This window comes from Physeter macrocephalus, chromosome 21 (assembly GCF_002837175.3).
Source record: "Physeter macrocephalus isolate SW-GA chromosome 21, ASM283717v5, whole genome shotgun sequence".
In the NCBI taxonomy this organism is placed as follows: domain Eukaryota; kingdom Metazoa; phylum Chordata; class Mammalia; order Artiodactyla; family Physeteridae; genus Physeter; species Physeter macrocephalus.
This window is the reverse complement of record NC_041234.1, coordinates 103550411-103569075: the sequence shown is the minus strand read 5'-3', so window position 1 is coordinate 103569075 and position 18665 is coordinate 103550411. Positions and strand designations below refer to the sequence as shown.

At 41.9% G+C, this 18665-nt stretch overlaps 1 protein-coding gene and 1 long non-coding RNA gene across 2 annotated transcripts in view; one reads left to right on the top strand and one right to left on the bottom strand.

The window, feature by feature from the left end:
- STK26 (serine/threonine kinase 26) overlaps positions 1-10836 on the bottom strand; it is a 65596-nt gene extending 54760 nt beyond the window's left edge. The window contains exons 1-2 of the mRNA XM_024128207.2: positions 10299-10836; positions 10046-10196 (exon numbers count right to left, since the gene is read on the bottom strand). Of these exons, the coding sequence (XP_023983975.1) occupies positions 10046-10087 (42 nt within the window). The 5' untranslated portion in view covers positions 10088-10196; positions 10299-10836. The remainder of the gene's footprint in view (positions 1-10045; positions 10197-10298) is intronic.
- The window catches only part of LOC129391730 (uncharacterized), a 130064-nt gene continuing 121422 nt past the window's right edge, over positions 10024-18665 (top strand). The window contains exon 1 of the long non-coding RNA XR_008616378.1: positions 10024-10074. This is a non-coding gene — a long non-coding RNA (uncharacterized lncRNA). The remainder of the gene's footprint in view (positions 10075-18665) is intronic.

The window sequence follows — 18665 nt, the reverse complement described above, 5'->3', positions numbered from 1 at the left end:
AAAGAAAAAAAAAGGTTCTGATGAACCTAGAGGCAGGACAGGAATAAAGACGCAGACGTAGAGAATGGACTTGAGGACACGGGGAGGGGGAAGGGGAAGATGTGACGAAGTGAGAGAGTGGCATGGACATATATACACTACCGAACGTAGGGTGGATAGCTAGTGGGAAGCAGCCGCATGGCGCAGGGAGATCAGCTAGGTGCTTTGTGACCACCTAGAGGGGTGGGATAGGGAGGGTGGGAGGGAGACGCAAGAGGGAGGAGATATGGGGGTATATGTATACAAATAGCTGATTCACTTTGTTATACAGCAGAAACTGACACAACATTGTGAAGCAATTATACTACAATAAAGATGTTTAAAAAAAGGAAAAGAAAAAAAGAAACTCTGGAGATGGGGCCTGGCAATCTGTGTTTTAACAAACCCTCCAGGTGGTTCTGATACATACTCAAGCTTGACCATCACTGCCCTAGATCACACCCTTAACAGCTAAAGCCTGGGCTATTACAACATCCACTTATTATATCTAGCCTTTCCCTCTCCAACCCAGCCTGTTAGGTTGGAAGCCTAATGTAATCTTCCAAAAATAGACAACGAACCATTGCTTTCATCAGTTCACTGTCTTGATTAAAAAAAAAAACGACAACAAAGAAAACAACAACAACTTGCTGTAGACTGAGTTAAAAATAACTGTCTCAGTCTGGCATTCAAGGCCTTTCATAATTTGGTCCTAACGTAGTTCATGGCGACAAGCACCTACCTCACACCTCTGTTATGGAAGGAACCTTGTGTGTGTCCCTTTATGCCTTTTCTCCTGCCTGTCTCCCACTCTCCTTTAAGGGTCTGTCCACTCTCCTTTAAGGGTCTGTCCAGGGATGCCCTGCCTAGAAGCAAGGTAGTGCAGTGGCAAAAGCACAAGTGCCTAGCATAAAGGCATTCTATAAATGATAATTCCCTTCCTTAGTCTGATCTTCCTTGGAATGCTACTATGTCAGTGTCTATCACATTTGGGATTCATTACTATTGCTCTGCATTGTTAGATGCCTAAATGTGTAGATGTCTAATCTCTTCAGTTTCAGTATAAACTTCTTGAAGTCAGGGACTCCTTTATACTTTTTGTATCTCAAAGATAGGTATCAAGCACTATGTCCTACACAATGTGGGTCTTCCAAACTTTGCTGCTAATAATTTTCTAGCTTAAATCACACCTAGTTGTTTCATGAAGACTAAGCATGTAAAAACATTAAACCTGGATCACCAGCGTCCAACTTGGGAAAGTCTAATATATTACCATAAACTGACAGGCACATAGGAAGGCTCAGAGCAAAGTTCAAACAAAGGATTTGAAATAAAACTAGAGAAGCAAACAGGACCCTAATTAATGAGCTTGCTAACTGTTCTTCCCATGGGGTCGGTAGCACTTAAAAAGCATACATTTGAAATATGCTTCTTTCCCTGAGGCTGCTAGACACACTGACTGTAGTCTCCTTAACCACAAGAGGTCAAAGTTCTATTTTCTATCCCTATACTTAGTAGCATGTGTGCATGCTTTGCTGATTGGTTTCTTTTACGCTTCTACTTAAAGTTAGGGCAGGCAGCAGGAAATTGAGACCAGGGAGGCCAGAAACTTTCCCAGCTCTAGGGGGCAACAATAATGATGAACCTAGCTCTGGGAAGAAATTGTGACTTTATGGTTTCTACTGGCTCAGCTGCCCCAAATTTTCTTGCATTAATAACAACTTATGCCCCACTTGATTATCTATATTGCCCATCCCTTTGCCATCAACCACTGCTATGTTATTTATACTATACTGCAGCAAGCAGTTAAATCCTAGCTTAATATAACATACTGTAAAGTGATATGTCCCAAAGCCGATGGCTTAATGGAAAGCCGGGGGAGGGGGATAAAAAGGCACTAACAGAGCAACTCAAAAATGCATTTTCAAAGAAAAATCTGGATGCGTCTAAATGTCCTTGAAGTCTTTACTCCACCTGCCAAAAATTCACTCCTAGGATTGTGTTACCAGGCACTATTGAAATCTGGTAGAGTAATTCACTAGTGTGCTTAGAAATTCCCTAACATATCTAGTATGGTATGGATTTCAAATCCAGTAAAAACTTCATTAAGTTGATACTGGGAAGCTATTTCTATAATTCAAAGCAACTGTTATTCTTCAGCTAGACACTCTATTGTTCTGTAATAAACAAATTGAAAAATTCAATGATAGTTGATTTGAACCCTACTTTTTTCAGTCCTTTACATTTTAAATTGATAGGGTTTTACAGATTTCTTTTCATCACTTTTTTATAAAGCAGGTGAAAGGGGGAGAGGGGAAAAAATACCACTAAGAACACACGATCTCTGTTACAAGGATCTTAAAGAAAGGTTGAGAAGTTTTTTTCTGTAAACATTTTTCATGAGAAAAAGATAAAAACACAATGCCTTGGATTTCCTCAGCAGCACATTCTTGAAGTTACTTGATCAAAAAGGAGGAGAGTGGACATTTTAAAAAAGATAATTAGAATATTTTTAACTTACACCTAAGCTGTCTATAGTTTTGTTTACTCTAGTCCCCAGGAACCGTGAACCACAATTTTGTTCATATTTTGCTAGAATATCCAAAGCTGTCGTACCAATGGCTAATCCAATATTTTAGGACACGGATCATTCTAATCCATGATCGTATGATAAATGAAGGAAAAGAAAGGCCAGCGGGCTGCCGTCAGAAGTATGCTGGAACAAGTCCAGAAAAGGCTGAGGGGGAGTATAGCTCTATCCCCAGTAAGGTAAATGCTGGTGAGAGGTAATGGGGAGAGACAAGCAGGAATAGAGGAGAAGGATGGGATCTGCTCTGCACTAGGTTTCCTGGTTTCTCTGAACGTGCATTTCAGAAGATCTGCTTGAAATATATGGGATTTGGGGGAGTGACAACAAAGAGGATGATGGGTAGAGTTAGCCAGCAATGTGCTCGTCTGTTTTTAAATATAAATTTGAAGTCATTTTCCTATTGGAGAACTCTTCCTATTTCATAGGATTGTTGAGAGGAATTAGTTAATATCTTATTTAAACGTTTGCTTTCTGTGGTCCCTACCATATAACACCTTAGTCTAAAGTGGCAGATGACCAAATGAGAAATGTACATAAGATGGAGTGAAAATTTTAGCTGTGCATATTTTATTGATTTTTGTTCTTCCCCGTACGCGGGCCTCTCACTGTTGTGGCCTCGCCCGTTGCGGAGCACAGGCTCCGGACGCGCAGGCTCAGCGGCCACGGCTCACGGGCCCAGCCGCTCCCCGGCATGTGGGATCTTCCCGGACCCGGGCACGAACCCGCGTCCCCTGCATCGGCAACCGGACTCTCAACCACTGCGCCACCAGGGAAGCCCTGACTTTTGTTCTTTTAAAAATGAGTTACCTCATGGCATTCCTCCAGAGACACTGTTTTATATGTACCTGTGGTAGAAATTCTTTGGGTCTTAACTACAAGAAATGAAAAGGAGTTTGTTGCATCACACCTAATAATAGTGTTCGTTTTTGTTCTCCTAACTCTGCTTTCTAGCAACAAATGAGTAAAACCACGACTCTTTCAGAAGATACAATTCATTCAAAAATTATCACCAAGCAGTTTGAAATTCTACTATCATATTTCTTTTTAAAAGGCATTACTTCCTGTAACATGTGAACATCCATGGGAGAGGTCACATAGTGAGCCATTAATCAAAAACACCTTAATATCAGTGAAATGTATCAGATTCTTTCTAATGTGACGGCTGGGACAGAGAAGTAAAGAAGTTTCTTTTATTTATTTGTTTGTATTTTTGGGGGAGGGGGGAACAAAGGGAAGGAACAAGAGGTTATTTCTTCCAAAGCCATAAATTTGTCTGAAATCAGCCCTAGTTACTAGGAAAGCAATGAGGGCTCCTTTTTCTCTCAAAGGTCTTGCAAGATGAGAATGAGAGCTTCAGTGTGTGGACAGCTGATTAGTTACAAGTATATTTTGTTAGACCTATTACATGTAATACATTAAAATCATTTTAGTAAGTATAAAATGTCTACATTGTACACACATAAATTAGCCTTCATGAGCTAGAAGAATTCAAGCATTACACAATATATTTACAGAAACAGAATGGAAAAAAGTCAGAAAAGTCTAGTCTATATGTACTGCACTCACTAGCCTACACTTTTACATATAATTCATACCTAACGGTATAAAGAAAAGTAAGATACATGGTCCCTGCCTTCAAGAAATTTACAACCTAGTTTGGGAGACAAGTATAACATATATAATTAGGGAAAACCTAAGGCAGTATATAAATCAAGGACTGGACTGTCTGCTACTGACAAGGGATATAACAGGTGCTTGGAAATGGGAGTGATTTCTGTAGCCTGAAACATTCAGAGAAAGTTCATGGGGAAAGCAAGATGGAGACCTTGAAAATCAGGTAGGATTTGGCCAGTCAGTGATTGCTGAATTGCCACTGGCATGGTAGAACAAAAGGGATTTCTTGTTGGGGAGTAGAAATAACTAAGTACAGATCTGTAGAGAGGAGCCAGATAACAGAAAGTCTGGAAAGCTGAGCAGAAGACTTTGGGTCTGGTGGTGGTGGTATGTGTGTGGGTGTTTTGGGGGGGGGTGGGGAGACTGGATTACAATAGAAAAACATGGGTTGTCAAGCAGGAGTGAGAGGGGATAATGACAGTATTTTCATGTGATTAGCCTAGCATTGTTTTGTAAGATGAACTGCCCACATACATCATAACACCTTTGATGAAGGAGTTCAAAATATACTCCACAGATGATAGTTAATTCATCCTAATTGAGGCAAAGGAAATGCAGCTTTTATTATTCCCCATTATGTAGATGATTTGCTCAAGGTCACTGAATAAATGAAAGGCAGAATAAAAACAACACAGTATCACAATGTTCAGTGGTTCCTAGGTACCAGCTAAATTATATTCTCTCATTTTCTATAACTCAAGCAAGGGAGGTACATGATGGACATTTGTCCTCATGTGCCATTTTTAGACCCTCATTAGTGTTCAAGGCACATGTCCTACCATGCCCAATTCCTGTTTACTCTCCGTTCAGCCCCCAGCCTGCTTACCCCATACCCTGCAACTACCTCCAACTCTCCCAGCTCACAGTTGTCTTTGATTATTCTGTTTCAGCTGGTCTTCTGCCACTATCATTAGCATATTCAACATCTCTGAATATGCTTCCCACCAACGAGGACAACGGTTTGACTTTATCTATTAGTGCAAGCATTGCTCTCTACCTCTTTCCACCTCAAATTGCAAGGCTGATCAGTCCTTTCAGAAGGTGGAAGGAAGGTAAGAAGCCTACGTACTAGATTCTGACACTAAACTGAATTCTTTCTCCAATTTAGGTTTCATGATGAGAGTTAAATAAAGAAGTCCCCCCACCCCAGTTAACTCCTTCCCGATCCTGACACATTTTCTCATCCCCCCATGCATCTTAAGTCACCCTTCCTTTTCTTACAAGCCAACCCTCCACCTATGCTTCCTGCCTCACGAGGGCCCTCACTTCCACATGCTCTCTGGCATCATGACCTTTCCCTCCTTGGTGGCACCCACCCTTCAGTTTCAAATAAAGAAACTGGCATATAGTAAATGCTCAGTAAATGTCTGATGAATGACCAGAGCTCCAGATCTATATCTTCAAGTATTCGCTGGACATTTTTAAAAACAGCTTTACTGAGGCATGTTGAGATACAAAAAAATTGTACATATTTAATGTATACCATTTGATGGGTTTGGACATATGTATACACCTTTGAAACCATCACCACAATCAAGATAACAGACATACAGCTCTACATTTTTATTTTGTCATCCCACTGTTACCTCGAACTTCACAAGCCTAGAACAGAAATCATTAATGTTCTACTGGATCTGGCTCTTCTCCCTGACTTTCCAATTTCTTTTGGATGTACCATAATTGTCCCACTTGCCCATATTCAACATCACAAAGGCTTCGAATCTTCCTCCTGTAACTAGCTAATTACAAGTCTGGTAATTATATTTTCTACCTCATAGTACTAGGCATAGGGAAGGCAATCAGTCATTGCAAGGTCCATTGCATCTGTACAGATATGAATATCTTGTTGAAGTAGTCTCAGTAGATCAAACTGCCTCAAGTCTCTCAATCCTCCAGTTCATCCATTCAACCAATCTTAAGATTTCTCTTCCTATATACAACTTTGTTTGTTGAGCCTCCCTTACTTAGAAATGTTTAGTGGCTAGTCTGAAGGCCAAAACCCTTCCCTAGCATTCAAGAACCACCATAATCTGGACCCAGTCAAGTTTTCCAATCTTACCCCCTATTATTTCTCTAGTGGAATTCTTCATCATAGTCCAAGTGATATTATCCCACACTCAAAGACTGTGTGCGCGCACACATTTGCTCAGGGTATTTCCCTGCTTGGAAATGCCCTCCCCAATGTGGATCCTAAAAATCCTTTGGGGGCAAGCCTTCAACTCTTCCAGTCAGCAACTTCTATTATAGAGTAAGTATCACAGATTTTGCATTATTTGATATTTCATGTGCTAGATTTATCTCCCCAACAACATTTTAAGATCTTTAAGGGCAGACATCGTGTAGTATACTTCTGTATCCTTCCCAGAACCCAGTAACTAGGTTCACCAATGCAAGGCAATGTTTTCCAACTTAGATAAAAGTCTCCAAGAAAGTGTTCATTAATCCTTAAACTTCATTTCCATCTCACATCTCAAATAACAACCATTTACAAACTGTACCACCCTGATCATATTTAAAGATACATGAAGACTAATGTTTAAATTCTTTAGCAGGAAGTTTAAAAAATTCTTTCACAAAAGGCATAACACAAAGCATAACATAATAATACTTAGTACTCTAATTCAACGTTTAACATTATTCTCCCACCCACACTTTATGAAAGATTTAACACCCAATTTAGAACACTTGTCTTCATAAATACTAATGCAGGTTCTAAGGGGAAATATCTTAAACTTAAGTATGATTTACAACTGAGAACTTCAAAGAAAAAGCATGTTTTAAATCATTAAAGAGTAAATATTTGAGTGGAAAGAAACAGGTTTATTGGCTTATTTTTTTTAAGTTGTGCTTTAAATATTTTTCAAGAGTTTAGCTCCTGCTATGGAAACTTAGTTATATACTGGAGAAGTAAGCACAAATTAAGTACCCCCAAAATTCATACCCTCCACATTTGGTGTAATATGGCAAAATAGTTCATTACCACAATATTAAGAAATATTAACAATATGAGTTTGAATAACTAATTCACAAGGAAGGGTTTGAACTGGACCAAATCCTGGGTTTCCTTTCGTCACTCCAAGTTTCTTTTCTATTTTAAACTAGTGGCAACAGAAATTTCTTTGTTTGAAAGTCAGGAATGCTGGAAGTCTTAAGTGATAGAACAGGTAGCTCGACTTCACGTCTCTCCTCAGGGGGAGAAAAACACCGTGGATAAAGTAAATTTGTTTTTATTTCTGGAAAAATCATTTTTTCCATCAATCTTCATAATTCCCTAAAATAAACTGTTAAAAAGTTATAGGCCGGTCGACCACTTCACCCAGATTTGTGGAAATACTATACATGAATTTCAAGAACACATGGCTAACTCACGTTTTCTTACTACTCTAAAGGTCTAAAAGTTGCCCCTCTTCACAAAACTCGAGGAGAATTCTACAAGCTCGTGATATAGTTCTGCATCTCATCTGCAATATTTTTAAACAAAAGAATCGTCAAAGTAGTCTAGGCTCAAGAGTCATACTGCATACCATCAAATTTATTTTTAGGATACTCCATAATTTTAAAAGTGGAAAACTTTTGTGTTGCACCAAATGCGTAAGAACCACATATACAAAGAAAACGGAAACAAGAAGTTCAGAATTTACCATTTCATTCAGACAGAGAAAATGACAAATAAATATTCCTCTCTTCTAATATTGAGATGATTGCCCTCCCCAACTCAGGGCAGACAAAGTAATCACAACTTTGGGCAGACATAAAGTGAAAAGCAGAATTTATCATTCAAAATATGTGATTCACATTCTAAACCACCTTAATTAAGATTTTAAAATTCAAGAGATAGGGAACTCAGATAATGAAACAAAGCAGGGAGCCATAATAAATACTGAACAGCAAGCAGTTCCTACACCGTATAAATCAAATAAAGACAAATCAAATAAGGACCAGAAACCATATAAATCAAATAAAGTCAAGACAAATGAAATAAAGACCAGAAACCATTTTCTCCTCAGCACACAGAGTTCCCCAGAATCACAAACTTGATGAACGGGAGGCACTCAATCTGCTGACGCACGCACGCAGGCAGCGCGTGCACACAATGGAGGGAGAAGGACCGAGACCCTCAGAGACAAACTACACATCCGTAACGTTCGACTCTTCACAGAATGGAAAGGAGAGCACGGTGGGAAAAATTTCGCACTTTCTTCCACATCAGACAGAGCAAAACTGTAGTTAGTAATGCAAATTACTAATTCTCTTGATATAATCAAAGGCAGAACTGAATGAATGGGGTGAGGGGCAGTGGCTGGGGGAAACAGGGAGGGAAGGAGGGGGGTGGCGTGAGAAGAAGGAAGTTTGAGGCATTTTGTAAAGCTTGAATGGATCAACCTATAAAAAGGCCCTAATATTTCTCATTTCCCTTTTTCTTCCTTTCTTTTTTATTAACTACACAGCGACTTCCTGGGACTCAACCCAGACTTGCCCTATATTTAGCTAAACGGCCTGGTGCTTAGGACACACAGGCGTCCTAGGTTAGATATACGTCCGACACAAACGGTCCTCTGCGGGGGAAGTATTTTAAAAATCCCTTTTTGTGTGTGACCATGCATCAAATGTGACCAACTGCTTTTTAAAAAAAAAATGAATTCCATTAATTAATTAGTAAACTGAGGCCCCAATCCACACCACTTTGATTTCTACTAGAAACATAAGCTGTTTACTACTCTAAACATTTCTTCTGAACGTAGAAAAAGTTTGCTTTCACATTTTTAGAAGGTAATGAGGCTTAAGTGTTTCTAGTCTCTGACCTATTCATAAATAGGTTGTTTAGGCTGTCTAGCAAAGGAAAAAAAATAAAATGTGAACGCTTAAAAGTTAGTAAACTTGGATAACATTTAGTGGACAGCTTGAAATGCACCGATTTAAAAACATAACAGCATAAAAAGTGTGTGGCCATAGCTTATCTCTTCTTCAATAAAATGAAAATATAATGGAAGAGAGCTGGGAAGATGTCGAGTAAAAAGTTGGGTCCCAGGCAAGTAGTCCCTTGTTCAGGACAAAAAGCTTCCTTTAACCGCATTGCAACAGACCTCCTGTGGGAAAGGCAGGGGGCGGGGCGGGGGAGTCATCACCTCCGCTACTCTAACTTAGGACCCTGCATTTCTCACGCCACCCTATGGGCTGGACCAGGTTGGGGGAGCGAGATACAACTTGGCCCTGAAGCAGCAGCACCAAAAGGGGAAAAGAAGTCACCTCGCTCTTTGCTCTACGCACACAGGAAGAGCCCAATTCAAAGCCGCCACCACCGACACCCCGTTGCCTTGCTCCGCCCCAACTTGTGTCGTGTGTGTGTGTGTGTGTGTGTGTGTGTGTGTGTGTGTGTGAGGGGGGGGGGAGCACCACTTGCGTTTTACCCCACGAATTCCGAGACACCTCCATCTCTCCCAAGTTAAGTGCTCCAACCCCCAACCGCACCACGCTCAGCCGGCGCAGGTGTCTCGCTCCGGGCTATTTTGTGCACCCCCCCCGCCCCCCAGCATCCCCACCTCGCCGCGCCCCCACTCCCTCCGCGCCCGGCCGGCGCAGTGCACCACCTAGCTTACACGCCGGGAAACACTGAGAACCCTCTTCCCGGGTCACCTGGCCGGAGCGCCCGGCCCGGCTTCGGGGGAGCCCTGGGCGGCCTCTCGTCGCCGGTGCCCAGCGCGGAGCGCGCCCCGGGCTCCCGGGCAGTCACGTGGACGGCGGGGGAGGCCCGGGCGTCCTCACCTGCATCCCGGGCACTTGGACCGCCACCGGTGAGTGGGCCATGAAGGCGAAAGCTGCTCCGCGCGGCTTCAGCGGCGGTGGCGCCTGGGGCTCCGACTGGCTCCTCCTCCGGGGGTAGGTCGGCGGCCCTCCCAGGCTTTTCGACCGGGGCCTGGAAGGACACATACGAGTGGGGTTACGGGGCGGGTGGCGCGCGCGGCCCGGGGCCGGGAGGTGGGCGGTCCGCGGCGCGGCTCCCCGAGACTCAGTCTACCTTTCTGGCGCCCGCCCGCCGCTGTGGCAGCCGCCCCAGCTGCCGCTGCTCCTACTGAACGCTGGGCGCCGTGTGTGGCGGCGGCCGGGACCTGGGCTCGAGTGATGCCGCTCGTCTGCTCCCCGCCGCTTTAGGAAGAGGAGGTGGAGGCGCCCCAGCCACCCGCCTGCTCGCCGGGCCGGGGAGGCGGTTGGGGGCGGTTCCGCCGCTGGCCCTGCCCCCGCCCCGCAGCCGGGCGGTGTCAGGAGAGCTAAGGCTCCGCGCAGGGAAGGGGCTCGGCTGGGGTGGCTGGAGCCCGAGCGGAGGGAGGCTCTCCCGGCCCACGGAGAGGAGAACCCGCGGACCGGGGGGCCTGGAACACGGCTTGGCCTGGAGAGAGAAGGGAAGAGTTCGGGTGACCCTCGGGGTCCGAGGGCGTCCCGGACGCGGCCACGTTGCAGGCAGGCGTGCGAGGGCTCGGGCACACGCGGCCTCGCAGAAGTCTTGAGTTGAAACTTGGCGGGTGTTGGAAGTCCTTCTTGACTCCCCGATCTGGTCGAGGGCGGGGACGCAGAGAGCCGCCGAGTCGGTGGATCCCTGCTCTTTCCCCAGCTTCGGGCCGCGCCACTGGGCGGGTCCGTGACCACTCTCCTCTTTCCGGATTCCCCGCCCCCAGACAGGCTTCAGGTGACTTAGAACTGAGGCTACCCCTACGTATCTCTTGGGCTGTCAGTTGGGGGGTTTGGAGGGGGCGACCAGACTGGGGCTTCTCTTCATCACAAGTTCTGCACATGTAAAAGAGAGGGAAGTTGGAAAACAGATGGTACATCGGCAGAAAACTTAATGAGGAAATAGAGGCATGGGAAATGAGATTGGGTCATTAGATGGGCGTATTATTGAACTCAGCATACACAGCAGTGGTTTTGGCAACTCCCTGCCTCCACCCCATTTGACGTTTCACTCCAGCAGGGAGACAGGCTCTTTTGAGAATAACCTAACAATAACAACCGCTATAATAATAATAGCAATTACGGTCATCTCATTATGAAGGAACCTTTGAGAACCCACAAGGGGTTGTAATATGTAATATCCAAGTGCCAGTTTAAAATGAGGATGGAGTTCCCTAACTTGCAGGTTGTTGTAGGTCTGTACCCAACACAGTGTTGGGGCTCTGGCAGACAATAAACGTTTCTCTTGTTCCTTTTGAATCTGTCTCAAAAGATAGCAAATTATTGTTATCAATATAGTTATTGTTAATGGGTGCCATTTTCTTTGTGCCAGGGACCGCTAAGTGCTATATATATGTTACCTTATTAAATCTTTACAAGGGTCCCCTGAGGTCATATTGCTTTTCTTCCATTTTGCAGAAATGCAGAAAAAGGCTCAGTGAGGTTAAATAATTTGAGCCAAATATCACATAATTAAGAAGTGGTAGGGCTGGGAATTCAAACCCAGGTCCTTCTAACTTTTAAGATCTGCTGTCTTAGCAACTGTCAAGTACTATACAAAATAGTATTGTTAACTATAAGTCACCATGCCATACATTACATCCCCAGAGCTTAATAGTCTTCTAACTGGAAGTTTGAACCCTTTGACCACCTTCACCTACTTCCCCCATCACCCTCCCCTGGCAACCACCCATCTACTCTCTGTTTCTGTAAGTTTGGTATTTTTTTAGATTCCTCATATAAGTGAGATCATATAGTATTTGTCTTTCTCTATCTGCCTTATTTCACTTAGCATAATGCCCTCAAGGCCCAACCGTGTTGTTACAAATGGCAGGATTTCCTTTTTTATTGCCAAATAATATTCTATTTCATGTATATACACCACATTTTCTTTATCCATTCAGATGGTAAAGGATATCATCCTCAAGTCCAGGCCCTCACCACTTCTAAACTGATGATAGGCCACAATCCAGACTCTATTTCCCACCAGCCCAGTTCACACTTAACGCCAGCCTGACCGGAAACCTGCAGTGCCATCTAAACTTTAATGTCCATAGAAATTCCCTGGGATATTTGTAAAGTGCAGATTTTGACTTAGCAAGTTTGGCGTGGCCCAAGATTCTGCATTGCTCTCCATTTCCCAGGTGGTGCGGATAGTGCTGATTCTTAGACCACACTTTGAGTAGCAAGGGTCTGAATCAAGCTCCATCATTTAAGGCTCATCTCGAGTCCCACCCCCACTGACTCTTCCTCATTGATCGAAGCCCTCCTTCAAACTCCTCCTATTGCATGTTGGTGGAAGCAGCACTCACATTGTAGTTCTTTCTTCTTATTTCATGCATTTCATTTGCTTCTCTTACGTAAGAATTATTCAGATAGAATGTCAGCTTTCTGAGGGCAAGATTTTTGTCGGTTTTGTTCATTGCTGATCCTCAGAGCCTAGAACAGTGTATGGCACATAGGAAGCCCTCAATAGATAATTTGTTGAATGAACGGATGGATGGATTTCCTTTGAACTCTTCACTGAAGTTGGCATAGTGCTAGTTGGTATAGTGTTTTATTGATGGCCTGGTTTAACTCCTAGGCACTGCTCTTGCTGAATCTTTAAATTGTTCACTTTACTATATGTTACATCTTTCTATTTTTTGTCTCCTAAATTCTTTTCCATTACTTTAATTTCACAACTACCTAAGAGCAAGTTGTGTAATTTTAATAAATAAGGTAAGCATATCTAAGAAGTGACTTTTCCTGACATGATTCTGGGTCAGAGTTATGTAAGCCTGTGGAAGACTGAATGCTAAATTTTGAGACCTGAACTATTGAGAAATTTCCTTAAAAACACTGCTTTTGAGATCTTAGTGAACTTTCTGACCTTTCTTTAGGTTTCCTGCTATTAAATAAACTGTTGTTGTTATTATTGATAGAGATCACTTGAGTTTTCATATGGAGTTCCTTGTAGTTTGCTTATGCTTTTTCATGTGTCTGTTTCTTAATTTAAACAAAATGACAAGAAATTCAAGTATGCTTTTGTTATTCCCCCCCAAAACGGCACTTGAATATTTTTACTCCAAAATGTCAGCCTAGAGTCTAATAATATATTACAGTGTGTTCCCACAGCTTGAGGGGAGACACCACGTCTTATGTTCTGAGTAGCCCCATAGAGTGTGACATAGTGTATCAGATCGGATTTGGTACCTGCTTGATTGATGTGACCTGAGTGGGTATGAATACTTAATAACCATATACATAAAGCAAAATTATATACAGGTTACGCAAAGTCAGTGAATTCCAAGTTAGACTGTGCCCTTGAACCCAACAAAAGTTACTAATTTAAATTTACAATCTGTGACTTCAGTTTCCTGACATCTGTCATGCCCTCAATATTAAATATTTAACTTTTCCCATGGTTATAAATATTTACTGAATGGACTGGGTTCATAGCTAAAGTGTAGGTAGACACAAATGGCCAAACTTTAATGTAGGCAATAGTGAAGTAATGCATTAGGGCCATGATTCTCAACCAGGAGCAAATTTGCTTCCTGGAGACATTGTTGGTTGTCACGAATGGGGGGGAAGGGTGCTACTGGTAGTGGACAGGGGCCAGAGATGCTGCCAGCCATACTCTAATGCACAGGGCTGCCCTCACAACAGAGGATTAGCCCGCCCAAAATGTCCATGGTGCCAAGGTTTGAAACACCATGCTCTATACTCTTTGCATTAGGGTTTACTAACCAGGTGACAGGCTTTTATTTTTTAAGTTTTTTTTTTGATGTGGACCATTTTTTTTAACGTCTTTATTGGAGTATAATTGCTTTACAATGGTGTGTTAGTTTCTGCTTTATAACAAAGTGAATCAGCTATAAATACACATATATCCCCATATCCCCTCCCTCTTGCATCTCCCTCCCACCCTCCCTATCCCACCCTCCCTATCCCACCCCTCTAGGTGGACACAAAGCACCAAGCTGATCTCTCACATATCTCGCGGCCAAAAAACCAAAACAGAACCAATGGATGTGGACCATTTTTAAAGTCTTTACTGAATTTGTTACAATATTGCTTCTGTTTTATGTTTTGGTTTTTTGGCCTTGAGGCATGTGGGATCTTAGCTCCCCAACCAGGGATCGAACCTGCACCCCCTTCATTGGAAGGCGAAGTCTTAACCACTGGACCGCCAGGGAAGTCCCATAACCAGGTAACAGACTTAAGAATCCTTTTTCCCTGAAGATTTTAGTTCAATGTGGTGGCTGGGGCCAAAACAAAGAAACAAACAATCCCACAAGATATTGGGCCACAGCAAGGGGGTACCGGAAACAAAGCAGTATTTTTATGCCACCTTTGTATAGACCATATATCATCTTCCCCCAAAGAGTGAATACTACTTAATGAAAAATACTACTGAACAGAAAATAACCTTAAGAAAAATTTAATGATTTGTGTTAAAAAAAAATTTAATCATGGAGCATGTTCTAATGTACCAGGCATTACCTAGGAGCCTTCAAATATGTTACCTCATCGAGATAAATTTGACCTCTTACTCCACTTTATAAAATTTAAAGGTAGGGTTTCACATTTTGGACTGTCACATTTTGAGACTCATCACTACATTAAAATGTATAAAGTACATATATGTCTGAAGTGTAAGAGAAGTTGATATAATTATCTGAATTTCTTTCAATTATCTGAATATTTGAAACTAAAGGAAATTATCTGGGTAATTCTAGAACCTCACCATCCAGTGATAGGAATATTTTGATTTAAGCTACTAGACTCTATTGATATTTGGAAATATAACATTCAAGGGTTCTTTTCTTTTCGTTTTCTTTTTTTTACAAAAGCATGTGATACCGTAACTCTCCTCTTTACTTTACTCTCTGTGGGTATCAAACTGGAAAGCACGAAATAATAGTTCTTGCAGATGCTGTAACCTCACTATTGTTCCAGCAAAGCATCCCAAAGAAAAACATATTGAATCAATTCTTGGTCAAGGAGCATTAAACTTGTGTAATTGCTTAATTCTCCTGAATAACCTTGCACCTTTGGGGGCTCGCACAGTACTCTGCCATAGTATTATTTATAACAAAAACCTAGTATTTAAGACTCAGCACAGCTGAATTTTCTTGCTAGCTTTACTTCCTGACGCTACTGAGGGGAGTAGAGCAACGGAGGAGGTGGGTGGAAGCAGATGCTGCTTAAGCGGTTTCCTGCTTAGAACATTTCTTTACATATACGCTTACTCACTTTGCAATATTTGCATTTAAGTATGAAGAGAATTGAGCTCATTACTTCTTGCCTTCACCAACTGGTTACAGAACTGAGAGGTAGATGTGGCCCGAACAATTTCATTCACATGTAGAGGTAGGAGTCGAAAGATAGCACGATAAGAAATAACTTCCTGGTTCTAGTTTTGCTGCCTGCCTTAACTCTCACACAACTGCACTGTTGATCTTTAGATGCCTTAGACCCAAGGTGAAGGCCCTCAGAAGCCTGTCGACACTCACTCACAGTCTCCTCAATGATGACAGACCACTGCTTGCTGTACCATTCATCCTATAATTGAGTTTTGTGTCGCCATAGGGGTACATGAGGAGACTGGGGAGTTTCTTAGGAGAGATTCTTTGGGAGACTAGGCTCTTTGTAATGAAGTCAGGTAACTTCTTTGTACTTTCCAGAGTGCAGTTTTTAGTCACAGGAGAACCATTCATGGGTTACCATGAAATGACGGTAGACAACCAATTTGGGTGATACTTTTCCCCTCAGAATTAAATTTTTTACATGTATTGAATTGACCACTTGTTCTTTAATTTGTAGGTTTCTCAAGAAACAGTTCTAGTCAAAGGTGGCAGTTAAAAACAGGAAAAAAAAAAAACTGGCAGTTGAGACCGAATAGGAAGTGACTATGCCATCAGCTCACACTGAGGAAAAGGAAGTTGTTGCCAGGACCTCTAAGAAAGGCAGTTGTGTAAAATTACCCTTCAACTTGCTTGCTGAGGTTCTGTCACCCTGTGGTAAAAGCTCCCATAGTTTTGTTACTTCTGTACTCAAGAGAACATGAACAGAACTGGAGAATAGCAGGCAGCCCTTGCAGGACTGTTATCAGGGACTACCAGAAGTTTCTGGGGCAGAAACTCAACATTGTAGACAAGCAGAGCTCCCTCTCTACTCATTTTTTTTTTCTGTGCCAAATAGATATTTTAAGATTAGTTAAAATTCAGTATGTTCCACCGTGAGGCCCACTAGAAGGGTCCAACTATAGACTGCAACAGGGGATTTTTGCTGAGAAATCGAAGGCAGAACGTTTTTTTTTATACTTTTACTTGGGCCCCAGAGCCAGGCTAGGCCACACCACCTTTCCCTTTTTCCTTCCGTTTCTCTTCCCTTCTTTGCTTTCTCACATATTTCTCGAGCTCAGTGCCAGGAACTGTGCTAAGAGCTGGGAATACAAAGAAATGCAAGGAGTTTGCATTCTTGCAAGAAATACAATAAAAAAAAAAAACAAGGATCACTCAGTAACCTTTAAAAACTGTATAAAATTTAAAAAAATAAATTAAAAAAAACAAGGAGCACTCAAAGTGATACATAGTGATAGTAGCAATACAATTTTTAAAAATGTTACAGCACCTGGCACCAGAGAGCAATTCATTTTACCTGCGTAGATCCTGGGAGGATTCACAAAGAAGGTGATATTTGAGCTACTCCTTGAAAAATGGGTAGAGAATCGGGGAAAGGGAGTGGAGAAGAAAGGGGATTCCAGACAGAAGGAACAGCATGAGCAAATGCCTAAGCGAGGCATGTGTATTCCCATCACCTGATGACCTGGTTAAAATACAGATCCTGTGCTCCATTTGGACAGATTCTGATTTTGAAGGTCTCAGATGAAGAAAGGGCATTTTTATTTTATTTAAAAACAAAACAAAACACTCCCCAGGTGATTATGATGTGTCCTCTTGGTTATGAACCACTAACTTAGAGGAATGACAAGCTTTCTTTGAGGACGAGCTGGTAGTTTGGTCTAACAGGCAGAGGCCTCTTACATGAGGCATCCCAGCAATGAAGTTGGAAGGAGGAATGGGGGACAGACTGTGAGCCTTGTCTGCCATGCTAAAGACTTTGGACTTGATCCCGTAGACTCCCAGGAGTACTGAGTGGTTTTGAGGAAGAGAGGAATTTGCTCCAGATTAGTATTTTTTTTTAAAAACTCTCTATTTAGTACATAAAACATAGATTGGATATGGGAGAGACTGGAAGCAGACGGAACTATTAAGCTAATATTAGGAGGCCATTGTAAAAGTACAAGAGAAGAATTGAACTAAATTAATGGCTGTAGAATAAAATACCTAGGAATAAACCTACCTAAGGAGACAAAAGACCTGTATGCAGAAAACTATAAGACACTGAAAGAAATTAAACATGATGCAAACAGATGGAGAGATATATCATGTTCTTGGATTTGAAGAATCAACATTGTGAAAATGACTATACTACCCAAAGCAATCTACAGATTCAATGCAATCCCATTCAAACTACAAATGGCATTTTTCACAGAACTAGAACAAAAAATTTCACAATTTGTATGGAAACACAAAAGACCCCGAATAGCCAAAGCGATCTTGAGGAAGAAAAACGGAGCTGGAGGAATCAGGCTCCCGGACTTCAGACTATACTACAAAGCTACAGTGATCAAGATAGTGTGGTACTGGCACAAAAACAGAAATATAGATCAATGGAACAGGATAGAAAGCCCAGAAATAAACCCATGCACCTATGGTCAACTAATCTATGACAAAGGAGGCAAGGATATACAATGGAGAAAAGACAGCCTCTTCAATAAGTGGTGCTGGGAAAACTGGACAGCTACATGTAAAAGAATGAAATTAGAACACTCCCTAACACCATACACAAAAATAAACTCAAAATGGATTAAAGACCTAAATGTAAGGCCAGACACTATCAAACTCTTAGAGGAAAACATAGGCACAACACTCTGTGACAAAAATCACAGCAAGATCCTTTTTGACCCACCTCCTAGAGAAATGGAATTAAAAACAAAAATAAACAAATGGGACCTAATAAATCTTCAAAGCTTTTGCGCAGCAAAGGAAACCATAAACAAGACCAAAAGACAACCCTCAGAATGGGAGAAAATATTTGCAAACGAAGCCTCTGACAAAGGATTAATCTCCAAAATATACAAGCAGCTCTTACAACTCAATATCAAAAAAACAAACAACCCAATCCAAAAATGGGCAGAAGATCTAAATAGACATTTCTCCAAAGAAGATATACGGATTGCCAACAAACACGTGAAAGGATGCTCAACATCACTAATCATTAGAGAAATACAAATCAAAACTACAATGAGGTATCACCTCACACCAGTCAGAATGGCCATCATCAAAAAATCTACAAACAATAAATGCTGGAGAGGGTGTGGAGAAAA